Here is a 17,864-nt window from a genome sequence, read left to right on the forward strand (position 1 = left end):
TGGAAGTCAGGTGTGTGAAATGATCAGTAATTGCCTGCCTTTGCCTGACCTTTGTATTGGGACATGTCAGGTAGACGGCTTGACAGTTTTCGCTCACGGTGAGCTGTCCGTGAGAAAGTGTTTGTGTCAGGAGTATCTTACCTGGTAGGATGGGGAAAAGGTGTTAAATGGAAGGAGATACTGCGTCTCTGTTCGGTCTCCCACTCCCTGAAAACCCCTTCATCAAGGTGATCCTCCAGCACTGGCCCACCCCCAGGAACTGGATCCAAAAGCGATGACAGTGTCCTGGCCACCTGGATGACAGATCCCGGGGACTAGCAGGCGAGACACTTTCTGGTTTCTCACAACGCATTGTTGACCTCTGACCCCACTCACTTCTCCTGAGACTAAGTCTTGACCTCTCTCCATGGCTACCTTGATTGGGTTTGGCTAACCTCACAGAGTTCCCTTGTTCACTATAACTAGGGTCACCTCCTGAAATCGGTCCACCAGGCCAGATTTTAGAAATCCATCTTAACAGAAGGGTATGAGAGACAAGGAATTTGTGACACTGCAACGTGGGTAAGGGAAGGTTTTATTGGCAAGCAAAGGGAATGGGGTTGAACTAAGGGATAAGGTATGGAGCAAAAAACAAATGGGGGGGGGGATCTGATAATTAATTATAAGGAAGGGATGGTGAAGGGACATTATGGGTGTGATGTAAGGGAAGGGCCCTGCAGGGTGATGAGTAAGGAAAACAGATTGGATGAGACAGGTAGGAATCTGCAAAGGTAGGTCTGTAGGTTCAGTGTTGATGGGATCTGTGCTAGTCTTGTAGACTACAGCACTTGCATGTGAGGACTGGCTCAACCCCCTTTCTTTTTTCTGACATATTGATGCATACTTGCTTAAAGATGTCTCTTCTATTGTGTAAGGTTGTTTTATCATGTGGTTTGGTTATTGAAAGCCCGATTTATAGAATAGTGTAGTAATTTATCCCTTGAATAACAACTTTGCAGAAAGCATTTGGTTGCTTCTGATATTGAAGATGAAATGAGAGAAAATTAAGCCTCCTCTGCCGACTAAACTGGTGCCGGAATCCAGGGCTCAAATCCTTGATTTCCAGACTTCCCACATTGTGATCCTGAGAAAATCACTTTTCATTACTGTTCCTTATTTTACTTACTATCTAGAAGGAAATTCTCACTCATATGGATAAATAATGTATAGTGTTACCCCATAACAAATATAATAATATCCATTTATATAATGCATACTGATGTGGAGGCAGGATGCCTAGTGAGGGACTTATGTGGCGCCGGGGGGCGGGTGGGTCTCGAGAGGGTGCCAGGCATGGGTTTTGTGCTGTGGGGTGGGGAGGCAGGAAGTCTGATATGAGTAGTTTGCCATGCCAGTGCGTGTTTGGCTCTCAGAGCAAGCCAGACATCTTGACTTGGCTCTACCAATGACCTCTCTAGCTTCTCAACCTCTTTAGATTGATTCAAAAACTAAAGATTCTATGGGAAGGGAGGATATGTATCTTGCTGCTAAATTTCAAACTGGGACAAAAGGAAACCTGGGTACAAATTCCAGCTTACCCGTTTTACCAAATTATATTATCCTTAGGAAATCATTTTACTGCATTTGGTATGTGGGCGGATGTTCCCCGGTCTCTAAAAAACTAGAAACCTAACAGATATTTTGTAAGTAAGTATTGTCAAGAAAGTCTACTATATGTATTTGAGAATGTGTGGGCGTGGAATAAGTCTTAATTGAAATTGGTTGTTCTGGAAGTTGGACCCTCTGCATTATGCGCTTCGGCCACTGCACCATAGGCCAGATAATGATACTTGCCCCAAGACAAAATTTGCCATTCCTACCCTTATGGTTACTGATGTATTCGAAGCAACACTGTGACCCATGGTACGAGTAAATGGATTGTTCAATTAGTGTAAAATACAAGTGAACCTATTTCACAATGTTGAAACCAAATTGCTTGTGATGAAAGGGAAATTGCTGTAAAAATAACAAAAAAAAGTTGTTTGAAAAATCAGAAATAAATCGTGTTTTTCCAGGTTCACAATACTAGTTGCAGTTGGAGAACGTTTTCCCAACACCTTTAACACAATAGTATATAACCACCAACTGATTTTCATTTTTCAGGAGGAGAGATTAAAGAAAGAACTACGAGCAAAACTTGGAGTTGCCAAATTTCTTCAAGATACAATTGAGGAAATGGCCTTAAGAAACAAAGCTGCCAAGGGAGATTCCGCTAAAGAGTTTTCAACATTTTTTCAAAAGGTACTTTAATCTTATTGCTCTATAAAACCTTTCTTTAATTTGTTTAGATATTCACCTCTGTAATCACTATTCTCCAACATGGTATCTTTAAGAAAATGGAAATTATTGATGCAATATCCTCGACAATTTAATTTGTATCCATCTTCCACAGATCTATTGTGGACAATTGGATGTCAATTCTGACCTACTTTTTATTTCTCCTGTTCTATTTGTTTTCTATAACCTTTTATTGTTTTGCTATAGTAATTTATTCTTGTATGTTTTTAAACCTGTGCTCGCTTTCATTTGTAAACATTTTTTGAGGTTGTCATTTTACATATTTTCATAAATTTGTTTGTGGCAAAACTAGCTTCTTTCACATTCTTTGGTTATTAAGGGAACATAACATCAAATAATATCCTTGACCTTTTCTTGTGTTTTCTGCTAGTCGACCATTCATTACCCAAGTTTCATTCCAAACTCTGTGAGCGAGGTAATTGATGCAGGTGTATTAAAGGTGCTACTCCAGCGCCAGATAGGGGGGGGTGCACCTACCACCTATAGGAATAAGCGAGAGGGGTAAGGGGGGGTTGTCAGACAGGAAAAAAACACCACAGGCACAAAAAACGACCAATAGTAGCGCCATGAATGAGGGCCTCCCAGAGAATTCGGGATTGCACTGTGTTATGCCACCGACCTAGAGATTTGTGTATTACTACGAGATAGGTAAAAATCCCAGGTAAACACACTTAGCAGGGATGCCCCTAGGTTGACCCTCACCTGGGAAACCTACCCTGAACACACAATCCACACACCACGGATTAGGGAGGAGGGAGACGAAGCTCAGGCTGTGCGCCACGAGCAGACCTGATCATCTGAGACAACACTGGGTAATGTAATGACAGGGCTACAAACAAGTCCCATGGACACTCGGGGGTAGAATGGAAGTGGACCTGAGCCAGAGAACCGTGCACATAGCTAAGAATGCCTTTCGGCAGGTGGATACGGAATGGTAAAACTGTACAAAGCAGCATGCCTGGGAGCATCAATCAGACAGTACGTTTCTGTGTCCCTTGGAGGTGGCCAGCCTTCAGAGTATCCAACACAAAGTCTGTGAAGGCTGTTATCCAGCAGGTGCCGTGTGGATGTCTCCCTTCCCACCAGAAGCAGGGTATCTCATGTTTCTTCCGCAATGGTGCTGGCCAATGGCAGAATAATAAAGTCTCAGTGGTCAGCACAAATGTTATTTTACTAATTACAAATTGCCCCGGGGAGGTGTGAGAGGTCATTTCATGCCACATGGGGAGGTGATGTTTTGGGATACTGTTGACCTCTTTGCTCCAATCACGTTCCACTAACATAACCTTCATGGAAAATTTAAGCTGCAACTGTTTCTAATGCTTTGTCCATTGTATTCGAAGAATAAAACCAATGTTCGCTGCATGCCCAGATGTCTGATCTCATAAATCGGTTCTGGTCCACTGTTCTGTTTGATTTGTGCTCTCCCAGCTGTAATAAACAGCTCTACTTTTGCCTGTGGGCGCTCCTTTTTGGACTACCTGTGGTAATTATTTATTATGATTATTGGAGGCCCCAGCGAGATCCTCTGTTCTCTCGGTACATTGAGGTTATATTGGCTGCCCTTCCTAATGGCACAGGTCTGGCGACCGCAGACCTGATACCCACGCATCAATGAGCAGGTCCTGCTGACGCGGAGTTCACAAAAGTCGGCTGGGTCCGTAGTGCTGGCCACGCACGGAGAGAGCGAACACACACTGAAGACTCAGTGCCGAGGGGATTCTAGGATCTGAAGGACTGGTGCAAGAACAGGCCGTATCACGGGTGCTTGTCCGCGGTAAGGGAGGGATAGAACTTTATGGTGTCTATTACACATCCTTTAGGTGGCAGGACGATCGGCCATAGTAGTAGATTTCAGTACGTACCACCCTGTAGGGCTGACGTGGGAGTGGCCCCACCTGCATTGGAGCGGTGCATAGTAGGTGATGGACCCTGTTAGACGGCAGTTGCGCATAGTATCAGCTATTGTATAGTTGTCATTTTGGGGAAGGAAGGGTGTTGTTTTCTTGGCTCTTTCTTTGTTTTGAAAGTATAGAGAGACACACGTGCGGTAGTTAGTGTTGTTTGTAAGGTGTTGATTCATGCTGGAAGGATCAACGCTGCGGGGTACCTTGTGTATAATAACACACTTTCTTTTTAGAAGCTTGCAGAAGGAATAGAGGTGGCTAGGCGCTTTCTTTCAGTTCATTTCATACAAACTTAGGAAAGGTGAGCCTGTGGAGAGGGCTGTTGTTTACTAACCTGCAGTGAGTGAGTGGTTAGGCGAAGGCCAGAGTGGCGGGTGAATGTGAGAGGATGGGTCTGAGGAGGCTGGAGTAAGAGACTGGTGAAAGGAGTGATTGAGAAGGGTGTGAGTGTTGTGATAAAAACGGGGGGGAAGGGGCTTGGGGAAGTAGGGACATAGAGGGAAGAAAATAAGGGGGCAGGAGGTAATGGCTTACTTCGGTAGCCCCCTGGAGCACATGTGTTAAAATTGCCCCTGTTCCGCGACCCAGTATTAAAATATAATTTTCAATGGGTCTAGGAGACTGCAGGTCAGTGTTTATAGGACTGGCCAGAAGAGGGAACGGTTGATAGTAAAATAATAGAAAATATGTGTTCCTACCTGCTGACAAAAATACAAGGGCTCTAAGTTGAAAAGTAGACAGAATATACTGGGTATACAGAAACTTTAGGAATAAAATGAAAGGAAACAAGTGAAAAAGGAGTGAGAGGGTTCGAAGAAGGACCAATCGTTCCGCACCCACCTTACGGTATCTATCTGACATTACGGACTGCAGCATGGTATACAAACCCCAAACGGAAAAACACAGAAGCAGGCAAGGAGACGATGGAGAAAAAGAGGGACAGGGACGCACAACGTGAGAGAGTATAAAAAAAGCTGGAGATAAAGTACTTGGCAGACATTGAAAAGAACACACGACTACAGATGGATACCCTGTTTAACAAAGCTCAGAGGGTAATAGCGGAGGAGGTAAGGAGAATAACAAAATGTGACAAGGGGGGAATGGTTGTCTGGGAGGATTAAATTCCAATTAGACAATGAAGAGGATGAAGAGGGAATGGAAGAAGGCGACGCGGATAGTGCGGCCTCATGAGGGAGCAGTAGGGGAAGAATGGAGTGACTGGGATGGTGACTAATGGACTCCATACAAAGATAGGGGAAGGGGACGAACGCTATGAAAACAGGAGAGCGTGGAATGTGGATGTGGATGGGACTGGGCAACCTCCCTTCGCAATAGAAAAGGGAAAATAAAAATAGAAGTGGAACATGCCACCAAAGGAGCAGGGGGAACGGGGACAAGAGCGAAACAAATGCCACTGTTGCAAAAGGGGATGCGCATTTTGTACCGTGGCAAACGATGAACAGAGACAACCTAATATGCAGCCTGCCATCGCCCGTGGCAGGGGCCAGTTAATTGATACAGGCGCTGGAGAAAGACAGCCAGGGTGACCGTGGCAATAGGGGACATGAAGAGCTTATTTGCGACCATGATAGGGGAACAAAGAGACAAAATAGGGGAGAAGTACGGATACAAGGGGTGAAATTAAGCGAAGATGTTCACGATGGGGCTCCATGGAACGACTGCCGAGCACACGTGTGGGAAGTACTGAGGAGCTTGTATCCTGATACCTACGATCTAGGGATCGTAATGGCACATAAAATGAAGTTTGGCAACGATCCAGCTAACTACATAAAGTAGGTGCAGGATCTCTGGACACAGGAGAGAGACAGGTCCTTGGACGAGTGCATACCTCTATTTTACCACATAATGATCAAGAGGCTCCCAGCATAGGTTCAAGCATCACTAGATAAGATTGTGAGAATAGAAGCAAAAGGATGGTCAGAAATACAGGCAACAATAATACACGAAAGCAGAATAGAAACTGTCGAATACACAGTGGAAGGGGCAATGCTTGTGCCAGATGCAGCTGCAGTGGTTCCCCCCCACCCCCACAGGGAGGGTTTCCTTGAGGAACATACCGCAGCAAGGGAGTTGCATGCAGCTGCAATACATGCCACAATGGGGAACCCCACAACCAGGGAATTGTATGCACAGGGGATTTTCTCCTGTATGGGGCGTGTCCAGCAGCGAGGAGGATATAAGAGGGTCAGGGTCCTGTCATGATGCCTACCCCCGGGGACCCAGACCATGTCCAGCAACCCCGGAAGCAGGCATCAAGTTATCCTAAGCAAGCCCAACAACCCTTGCTAGGGGCTATTTGGGTCCAGTCCTGGCGCCTATGGCGCCAGGCTCATATGGAGAGTCAGTCCTGGCGCCTATGGCGCCAGGCTCATAGATTAAAACTTACCTGATGCAGACCATGCTGCAAGAGCTCCAAGCCAAAAGAGGCTTGGAAGGGACTACTTTACTTGGGGACTATTTTTTATTCGGGCGGGGCTGGGGAGGTATACTTACCTGGGACTACTTTGGAGGCTATTTAAACCACGCCCGAAGAGCAGCACACGCTTCGCGTTATTCTGCATCCAGCAGCGTAACGCTCACCGTGCCTGCAAGTCTGCATCCAGCCTTCTGCCACGCCCGCCTCGAGTTTGGAGCTCCTAGAAAAAGGGAGAAAGAAGGAGAAAAGGTTACAACAAGAGCAATACCTTTAATCCTTACCTGAATTCCCGATCCATCGCACCTTTGAGCTGGAAGAAAGAAGTTATTTTATGCGCGTCGCCTCTCCTGCTGCAGCGTCGCGCTGAACTCGCCGGCCTTCGCAGCATCTTCACATTCCACTGCATCCTCCTATATGTACCCGCCGCACTCAGGCACCTAAGGAGAAGACAAGAACAGCAAGGTGAGCCAAGGGAATACACAGAGGAATATTAGTTACCCTCCCATAGACTGACCTGATTTTACCACTGGGGGTACTATTCCTCTTCTCGGGTCGGCGCAGCTTCCACTGCATCTTCGCCGAACCCCGGCCCCTAAGGAGAAACAAAAGGACAGCAAGGTGAAACAAAGGAACTAACAAGGGGAACCCTCCTCACCACAATAGACTTACCCGATTTTACCGCCGGAGGTATTATTCCCCAAGACTTCATACTTTCTCTCAGCGCCTGAATAAGGGAGAAAGCAACAGGTTACATATTGACACTATTTTATCGAACTGTGTTAGAAAATACAAATCCTTACCAGAATACTACCGGTTGCCACAAGGAACTCTTCATTAGGGTCAAGCTGCAACCTGCAAGGAATAGGACAAGTGTGAAAGTCAGGCATTTGAACTCTTACGAACTTTATACTTACGGCGTCTTGCTGGGAATCTCGGAGTCAATATTTTTCTGGAACTCACCAATTCCTTCGAGCCAGTGAAGCAACTGGTTATCAACGCGCCCCTGCGCTCAATGCAGGATGGAGAGCTCATCTTTTCAAACCATCAGGTGAGACTATAAGAGGGGACATCAAAGGTGATCTGTGGGGAGAACAGCGGTGGTGGGGGGGGATTTACGCCCAACTCCACGGGTGGTTAATTCCCTTTCTCCATTTGCAGAAGAATATTCCTACGGGCCAAGCAAACAAAGCTAGGTGGGCCAGTCCAGTCCGTCATCTCAGCCCTACGCGTCACATTGGTGGAGACCGCAGCTGTCCAGTTCCGATCGACGCCTCTGTGGAAGCCAGGTGAGCGTAACAGGTCCCCAGTCTTTGGACCCTGTTACATATGCCAAAACATGGGGCATCTTGCACAAACATGTCCTTTTGTGCGGCAAGCTCAGGCACAAGCAATACAAGTGGCACAATAACAAGGGTTTGGCACATGTGGCCGCAGATGCAGCTCCTCCCGGCTGTGCCACAGCAAGAACAGATGTCTGGGCAGCAAAGAGGGACACAGACACAAGGGGGGGATAATAGAGGGTGGGATAGCAACCCCAGCTACGACACAACCTCCAGCAGTAGCCGCAGGAAGTGGTGTGTTAGGACAGAACGCTGTGCTACACCGGGGTCAGCGTTGTCGGAGGAACTCCCTTCCCTTTCCTGTAGGGTAACCCTCAGCAATAGGGGGGCCTGCAGAAAGCCTGAGTGTGTTTAGTCCTAGTAGTAACTGACGGCCCCGAAGAGGAACCCAGGGTAGCAGTGAAAATTGGACCAAGAGAACTTTCCTTCCTTATAGACACAGGAGCAACCAAATCCTGCATTAGGGAGGAGGGATTCCCATTATCGAGCAAGGTGGTATATACGCAGGGCTTCTCTGGGGCTGTGGTCATGGGTTCAGTAACAAAAGATTTACCGCTAACAATAGGGAAACCAATCATAGCACCACTGCTGTATTCCAAGGACACACTTATCAACATACTAGGGAGAGATTTGCTCAGCAAGCTAAAAGCAACAATCTCATTCACGAAGAAAGGGATGGTGTGCACTATGTCAGGCGTTTACTACTCACGGGTGGCCGCACTCCTTTTGGCAGCGCATGCTCAGAGCACCCTGTGAGTCCAGTCCATGTAACCAAGCATGTTTCTGTACAGGGTCGAGATTCTGCTGGGGTGGGTCCAGGGGATACAAGTAAAGGTGTTTCGATTGGCATTAGAATTTCTGTTTAGACCACAATGCCAGAAGGACGATATGAAGGGAACCACCCTGTACTACAGCTAGAGGAGGTGATGGTACGCAACGACATGGTGACCCTGTGTGGGTCAAACGATGACTACATGGAATGGCGCACGGTGCTATGCATCGACCTAACACGGAAAATAACGGGAGTATCGGATGAACAGTTGTTCTCCAAAGATATGATACGATATGGCCTTTTTAACACGCCTATACACAAGTGTTTTGAGGCACGACAAGGCAAGGGAGCGGAAACCGAGGGAGGACAAAAACAACGATCTTACTAGGCCTAGTGACCTTCAGATCGAGCATATGCAGGGGAGAAGGGAGGGGAGAAGTGCCAGTGGGGACGGGGGTGGAGGGGCTGGGAGGATGGACAAGTGCAGGACAAGGAATCGAAGTAGTGCAGCCAACAGGTGGCAAGTGCGAGTGTTAAGGGTGCAGACAACAAGTGTTTTCAAGTGCATGAGAGGGGACTGTAGGGTTAGGGGTGCCAAGAGGCAGTGCGGGTTTGCAGCTGGACAGGCAGGTACCTGGGCCCGAATTCAGAGGGTTACCAGGTGACCAATGCATATATCAGATAGGAGATCAATAGAGGAGAGGAAGAGAGGAGACAGAAGCAATAAGAAGGTCTTGAGGTGCTTCAGGAAACAGAGATGGTTCTGCTCAAGTTTCAGAGAGGCAGGGAGGCTGTTGCAGAGGGGGGCACCTGCAGAAGAAAGAGATCTGCCCCCAACTCGTTGTTTGGGAATCGACTGACCATCAGGGTGTTGGAGGTGGAGGAGCAAAGAGCTCTAGTAGGAAGATATTTCAGTGCTGGAAAGATACAATCCCTGGGCTCGAGGCAAAGGACAAGTCTTGCAGTCCTGTTCTGGATGAGTTGTAGAGGACGGAGAGTAGAGGCAGGTAGATTTAGAAAGAAGCTGTTGTAGTAGTCCAGCCTAGAGAGAAACGGAGCTCTGGCGAGAGTGAGCTTCTGGGGGAAAGTGAGGAAAGGAACAATACCTCTGAGGAGGTGATGCTGGTAGTTTGATTTCTTAGAGAAGTTGGAGATGTGAGGAGAGAAGAAGAGTATGGAGTTGAAGATGAGCCTGAGGTTCTTGACCTCACGGGTAAGAGCAGGAAGAGGGCCCAGGATGGGCAGCCAGACAGTGACAGGAAAGGAAGGGGCTGGTGAGCCGATGAGGAGGATCTGCTTCTTTCTGGCATTAAGGCAGAGATCATTGGCGGCACATCACTCCTGAATTGCGGACAGACATTTGGATGCGGGAGGGGAGAAGAGGTGGCTGCGTGTCATCCGCATAGCATTGAAAGTTGGAGCAGAGAGCATCTATGCAGTGGCCGAGAGGTGCCAGGTATTGGTTGAACAGCCTAGGAGAAAGGTTAGACCCCTGGGGAACACCGCAGGAAGAGAGAGAGATGGAGGAGAAGGAAGGACCAAGTAGGATCTGGGAGGGTCGGTCAGAGAGAAAGGAGGTCAGCCAGGCCAGGGTCTGATCAGTGATACCCAGGTTATCACGGAGCCAGTTGAATAGGATGGCATGAATGACATTATCAAAAGCAGAAGAGAGATCGAGGAGGATAACAGAAGGGTGGTTAGTGTCAAGGTTTGAGAGCAGGTCTTCACGGATGTTCAGGAGAACAGTTTCCATGCTTCTGGCCGTTCTGAAACCAGACTAATGGTAATGGAGGCAGCCAACAGATTCAGTGTGAAGGTTAAGCTGGGAGATGGCCAGCTTTTCCAAGAGATTGCCCAGAAAAGGAGTAATGGAGATTGGGCGATAGTTAGCCAGACAGGAGGGGTCAGCTGAGGTTTTCTTGAGGCGAGTGTGCTTCAGGAGGGGAAGGGAAGGTTCCAGTGGCGAAAGAGTGGTTGCAGAAGTTGGCCAAGACTGTAGCGAGGGTGTCAATATGGTCCTTGATGGTTTTGGTTGAGAAGGGAAGAATCTGTTTTGACCAGACTTTCATAAATCAGACTTGTCTAGAAACATCGTCTGTGGTGAAGAAAGGAAAGGAAGAGGAGGGAGAGATGGTGTTCCAGGTACAGATACCCTGTTCAGTTCAAGTAATGGAAAAGCTGGCGAGAAAAGGGAACAAACGCACAGAAAATGATCTCTAAGGTGGCAGAGAAGTTATGTATCAATGGGTCACACGATGTATGGACACTGAAGGGGTCGAAATTGGGATTCACGGAGCAGGAGCTGAAAGTAGCTCCTGGGCATCAGGATTTTATTCTGACTAGGAGCGATCTTCAATGACCAGGAGCTATTAAATCTAGTTTTGAAAATGCGTCTGTAGGTGTCTTCTAGGGACTACTACTTTCTGAATGCTTACGGTTTCTGCACTCCTTGCCAGAAACAAATACAGAAACCGTAAAGATCTGTTTTTCTAGGTCTGTACGTCCGTGCCCATAGCACACATATGTTGTATTATGCTCTGTGAGCATAAGTAAGCATGGTTTTGGACAGACGTACCACACCCTATTGCACGTCTAAGGAGCAGAATGTGTACCCCTAGTTCTGTGTGCTGTGGATATAGACAACTGTGCCATCACATTATATATACAAATCCACATAATATATGTTGAAATTGAAAGGTGTCAATATAAAGTTTTAGCAAGTGTTTTACAATGGTATGATGCCAGATAAGAAACCTTGATTTGATAAGGGGGGTCATACAATTCTTGTACATTTTCCATGGATTTCAATCAAACAGCATCTGTCCTCCCTGTAATGGAAATTATTGAATATGTTCAGGCAGATATGTGGTTGCATCATGATTTGTGTTGTGTATTCTCAAAGAATTAAAAGCACACGGTTTTATGATCAATTAACTTCATAATTCTATTTTGTTATGCATTTCGTGCATCACACTTTAAACGGATATCAAATCCACCTGTGTAGTGCCCTGTAATTTTAGATCTTGCATTCACTGAATGCTGGATGAGCAAATAGAAGTAGCTTTCAGGCAGGAGACATTGAGTGAAATGTTCTACTGATAACCATGAGCGGTGGCCGTGGAGGGAGACTGCTGCCTATCTCAATATTTCTGGTAGTCTATTCAGCAGAGTCGATTTGTGCGAGCCGCTCATGGTATCTTTGAAGCACAGCAGCTGTGGCCCTTCCAATTAGCAGAGAATGTGCAAACAAACCAAAACCACAACAGTGGGGCGAAAGGGTATTTTTCGGTTTTGCAGTTTGAGCAGTGCCATTTTACTTCAAATCATTATTTCAAATGTAGGTGATACAATCAGAAGTATATGCTCATTTCCACAACATCACAGACGTGATTAAGAAAAAAAAACAGTCATGAATGTGCCGACCACAGTTCCCAAAAGTATTAAAACTTTGAAAGACACAGGAATAATAAACAATAAAATGGCATGCTTTTCAACATATTGCACTCAGTTTTCTAAATATTGTGCATGCATGCCAAACTGCAATTGGCTTTTCTACAAGATGCAATGTATTTACATTCTGCAAACGCAGCCTATTCTGCTTTAATTAAGGGAAAATAAAGTATTTTGCCAAACAAATGTTATTGTGCTTTGGGATCCAGCAACAGCGCTGCTTAGCGAGCAGATTTCAGGCACCAGCAGTCTTCCACAGATCCATGGCAAGCCTATGCTTTCCAGTGCTCTCGTAGCTCTGCTGCAATCTAGTGGTAAATTATATAAAATGTACTGCAAAACACCAGGCGCTGCTAATCGCGCCTCCATGTGCTGATTAAGTGCCAGCAGGAGCTAATTTGCGCCCAGCAAATTCAAACCCTGCACTGAAAGGAAGTGGCACTCGTGCACCCTGCGAAGCAATATCCCTTTCCAGAGAAGCAGATGAGGGGATACGCTCGACTTTACATGCATTATGGCAGCAAGGCACCATTCAGACATTCTCCTCTCCATGCAACACAGTGATATACCCGATTAAAGAAATGAAAGGGTGGGTCATGGAGATGCATACAGGATCTATGCCCCTGAATGATGTGGTTGAGGCAGAATTTCCCTCATTACCGAACCCCGTTACAATATTGCGCAACCTCCCTACAAAGGCGAAGTACTTCATAATCAATGGCTTGAAGAACACATTCTTTTCTATTCCATTGTGCACCCGGATTCAAGATACTTAACTGCGTTTACGTATCGTGAAACCAGATTCGAGCACACTCTGCTGTCCTAAGGGTACTGTGAGTCAACTAGTATATTTAACCGAGTGATCCAGATGGACCTGAGAAATGTGCAAATGCCAAGCACAGTGATCCAGTATGTTGACAATTTGTTGATCTGCAGTGAGACCGAGGAAGAGTGCAGAGCAGATTCAGTGCACCTTCTGACATTGCTAGCAGACATGGGATACAAGGTGGACAAAGTGAAATTGCAGTATTGCCAGGAAGATGTTGTGTACCTGGGACAGATCACATCAATTGAAGAGCGCAGGATAACACCAGAGAGGGTACAGGCAGTTCACTCCAAAACTCGCCCACGCGTGAAGGAAATGTAGAAGTTCCTGGTACTATACAACTATTGCAGGTTTAGAGCTTGGTTGTTCGATTACTTCACATTCACGAAACCCTTACTGCAGGTCCTTAAGGAAGCACAAAAAGAGAAGAGGGAACTAAAATGGGTCTCTGAAATGAATGAGAGTTTCACAGCTAAAGGACGCACTGGCACACGTGCCTGTGCTGGCCACCCCAAACTCCAGGAGAAATTGTACTTTTTCTCACATTTAGATGGCTCAGTGATGACGGTGGTCTTCACACAAAAGAGAAGCCACAGGGACACAAGCCTGTGGCATATTACAGTGGTAATAGTGTTTTTTCTAGACCCAGTGATGCAGGGACACTTACCCTGCGAACAGTTGCTTGCGGCTTCAGCGTTTGCAATAGAGAAGGCAGCGACAGTCACCATGGGGTGTCCCATAGTACTGTAGGTGGAGCACTTGCTATTTACCATCCTCGAACAATCAAAATGCACATTAACAACACAGAGGGCCTCAGGGTACGAAGTAATACTGACAAACCCAGCTATTGAGGTGGTAAGGGGTCGTGCACCTACATAGCAGAACCTGCAGAGGAAGGGGACTACATACACGATACATACACATGGACAGAATGGAAGGGAACATACAAAGGAAGAAGAAATGGCGGACAGACATGGTTTATATTGACGGGTCGTCGAGTATAGACCCGGAGACAGGAAGGAGACACACTGGAGCAGCGCTTTTGTGCCACATAAATGGGGAGTATGTAATGGCATCCCAGCAGCGACTACCCTTGCACTACTCGGCACACGCTGAAGAGTTTGTGGCAATGATCAGTGTGTTCAACATGATGGAAGGACATCCAGCTAACCTATTTTCCGATTCCGCCTATGTTACATCACCAATACATTCAGGGTTAGCACAGTGGGAAAAGAGAGGGTTCAGGAGAAGTGACGGGTCCCCTGTGCAACATGCAGAGCTGCATAAACAGTTAATTGTGGCATTAAAATTGCCAGTAGAACTGGTGATGATAAAATGCGCCACCCACACAGGTAAACAACACCGAATATCATTAGGAATTTAAATGGCCGACAGAGCAGCAAAAGAAGCAGCCTACTTACCTGAAAGAAGAACAAGACGGTACCCAGGAGCAAAAGAAAGAACCCAGCTTATAGCAGCAGAGAAGAGAATGGGTCACGAAGAGGAGAGAGGGAAGGGTTTCAGCACAATTCCCATTGTCCAAATTAAACAGCTGCAAGGAGAGACCTCAAAAGAGTAAAAAGACCTATGGGCACAACATGTGTGCTCACTTTCACCAACTGAACTGATTTGGAGGCAAAATAGCACAGGGAAGTCTGTAATGCACAAAACATTGTTGAATATAGTACTGCACTTTCCTGCCCATACATCTAAAGAAAGTATAGCGGCAGAGATAAGTGAGGGATGTTATGTGCCGAACTTGCATGAGAGAGTGGCTGAATTCATGGGGAAGTGTGTAACTTGTCAACAATTTTTGTCTGGTCATACTCTGAAAACCATCAGAGGATCAATACTGATACCGGATGGGCCCTTCGGTACTTGCATAAAGACTATGTTGACATGCAAAAAAGATGTGCCTCGTATAGGTTCCTGCTTATGGTTGTCTGTCCCTTTTCACGTTGGCTTTAGGCGGGACCCTGTGCAAAAACGTCATAAAGTAGGTTGCCAAGTTCTTCGTGCCGGGGGTGTTAGTGAGGAAATACGGTCTGATAATGGCCAACATTTTGCGAACAACCTATTTGCAGAGGTAACACGCCTCTTGGGAATAAAACACAAACTGTGCACAGTGTACCGACTGCAAGCAAACGAGATTGTCGAGAAACTAAACGGCTTGCTCAAAGCACACTTAGTGAAACTAACATCGACATTGTACCAAAATTGACTTTGCCTTCCATTGGTGCTTTTTGCCCTTCGCAACTCACCCGGTGCAGATCATCACTTGACTCTGCTTGAAATTGTAACCAGTAGGAGGATGCATCCACCTTTTCCCTCCTGCACATTCAATTTTGGATGCTAACCCTAGGTCAGAGATCCTCTAAAAGAAATGACAAAAGTCCTCCACTACATCTCCCGCCAAGTCCAGCGACCTGCATGTCTCCTGACAAATGTTGAAGACTGCACAAATGCCCACCGGGAAAAGGACTTTCCGCAGACCCAGCCCCTCTACCCCAGAGACAGTTCTTGTGGAAGTGGAAAGAACAACAATTTTGCAGTCCATTCGAAGTTGTCTACGCAATCCCAACAGCTGTAAAGATAAAGGAAAGGAGGGCATGGATCCATTTAACCGACGTCTGCGGAGACAACAGCAGCACAACGGAAAGATGAGAGAAGGGTCACCTAATGGGAAGTATAGTTCAGTTATCATTGACTCTGTGTACTGCTATAAGACTCTATAGGAGGCCCATAAATGAAGGAGGAAATAGGCAGGACACTACTAGAGGGATAGAGAGAAACACAAAACTGGACGCAAATGTCTTTTTGTCATCTGCCTTCTCTTATTCTGGTTTCTAATGCATATGGGTGATGCGGGTACTCCAGCTGATGGTGGAAGGGAAACACATACTAAAAGAAGTATATCTAGTATTGAGGAATTCTACAGTGCTATTGGGCAGGGAGGAGACCTTGCGTCCAAAAATGCATGGTATAGGGAGATGAAAAGGTTGGACCGCGTAAAAAGCAGTAGCCTACTGCCAAAATAGGTAGGGTTGGCAAGTATGATGTAACATGCTTTACTTTGGTGGCACCACTGGGTGATGTAATGACAGGGCGCTAAGCCATTTCCACTAGCCCTTGGGTGGTAGAAGGGAAGTGGACCTGAGCCAGAGAACCATTCACATAGCCACGAATGCCTTTCGGAAGGTGGATATGGGAATGGGAAAACTGGTTCACCCAAGCACGCTGCTCTGTGCAATCAGACGGTATGTTTCTGTGTCCCTGGGAGGTGGCAGCCTTCAGACTATCCAGTACAATGTCTGCAAAGGCAGTTATCCGGCAGGTGCTCTGAGAATGCCTCCCTTCCCACCAGAAGCAGGGTGTCTCGTGTTTCTTCCGCAATGGTGCTGACCAATTGCAGAGTAATAAAATCCCAGCGGTGAGCACAAATGTTAATTTACTAATTGCAAATTGCCCCCAGGAGGTGTGAGAAGTGATGTGGCACCACATGGAGAGGTGATGTTTTGGGATACTGTTGACCTCTTTGCTCTAATCACGTTCCACTAACATACGCTTAGAGCTAAGGATATGACGTAGAATAGCCAACGAGTTTCATGGGAACATTTGAAAATATGAACATTTGTGCTGCAACAGTTTGCAATGCCTTGTCCTTTGTATTCGAAGTATAAAACCAATGTTCGCTGCATGCCCAGATGTCAGCTCTCATCAATCATATCTGGTGCACTGTTCTGTTTGATTTGTGCTCGCCCAGCTGTACTAAACAGCACTACTTCTTGTCCGGTGTCCGCTCCTTTTTGCACTACCTGTGGTAATTATTTGAAGACCCGTGATACAGAGGGGTAGGGTCTTTTCTTAGTTATGGAGTGATCAAGAGGAATCTGATTTTGTTCATAATACATTGGAAGTGACAATCACCTGGAAAGCTCAACTTCTTAAACAGATTCACTTGGAGTGAAAACTTAGTAATGTTTTCTTCTTCTATAACTACAAAGGGAAAATATTGGAAGTCCCCTTTAAAACAAGTTTTCCTTCTAAGATGGGACCATTTGTTTTCAGAGAATATGATATTCCACACAAAGCCTATATTTTACTTCTAAGATATCGGAAAGTGAATGAAAACTCTGGCAGTTAGAAAAATATAAGAGGCCAAAAGAATATTTAACTTAAAGTGTCTGTTGATAGTGCGACTTAAACATCCTTTATTACTTCGTACTTTACAGAATAGCCTATATGTGTTACTGATGTTGTGCTTCAAACTGAACATTAGTGGCTTTATTAACTTATAGACGGCATGAGTTTTGAAAATTGCTGCTGATACTTTTACATTTAAGGCAACAGATGTTAAAATAAGTTATGTATTTGCATTTTTATAGTGAACATGTGTGATATGTGGTTTCTTGGCTCTTTTACCTAAGAATGCTGCTAAATAGGATGGCGTAGTATAAGGGAAGTAGATGGCAAATTATCACTTTTTTAGAGTTTTTCTTTTTTAAATCAAAAGACCAGATTATCTCATCTTTGCCTTATAGCACTTGGGAGGCTTTCACATATTCTTGAAGGCTAATAGTGAATGTCAATCCTCGAATTTGGGTGAAAACGTAAGTGGCCAGTGAGCAGTGATGATACTCAAAATGTTGTTTTGGGAAGGTGTAGCTTGACTGTTGACCTGTCCCCGAACAATACCGTAGGATTTGAACCAAGCTGTTTTATCAACTGGCAGTAACCGCTCAGGTGGCATTAAGGAAGACCGTGCAGATATGTTAGCAGTATTCTAGTTTTTCAG

General features: G+C 45.8%; 1 protein-coding gene across 1 annotated transcript in view; it reads left to right on the forward strand.

Annotated features, from left to right (window-relative positions):
* The window catches only part of LETM1 (leucine zipper and EF-hand containing transmembrane protein 1), a 919,975-nt gene that overhangs the window by 278,714 nt on the left and 623,397 nt on the right, over positions 1-17,864 (forward strand). Inside the window, exon 5 of the mRNA XM_069632136.1 lies at positions 2,143-2,280. Within this exon, the coding sequence (XP_069488237.1) occupies positions 2,143-2,280 (138 nt within the window). The remainder of the gene's footprint in view (positions 1-2,142; positions 2,281-17,864) is intronic.

This window comes from Ambystoma mexicanum, chromosome 6q (assembly GCF_040938575.1).
Source record: "Ambystoma mexicanum isolate Mex_15411 chromosome 6q, UKY_AmexF1_1, whole genome shotgun sequence".
Classification (NCBI taxonomy): domain Eukaryota; kingdom Metazoa; phylum Chordata; class Amphibia; order Caudata; family Ambystomatidae; genus Ambystoma; species Ambystoma mexicanum.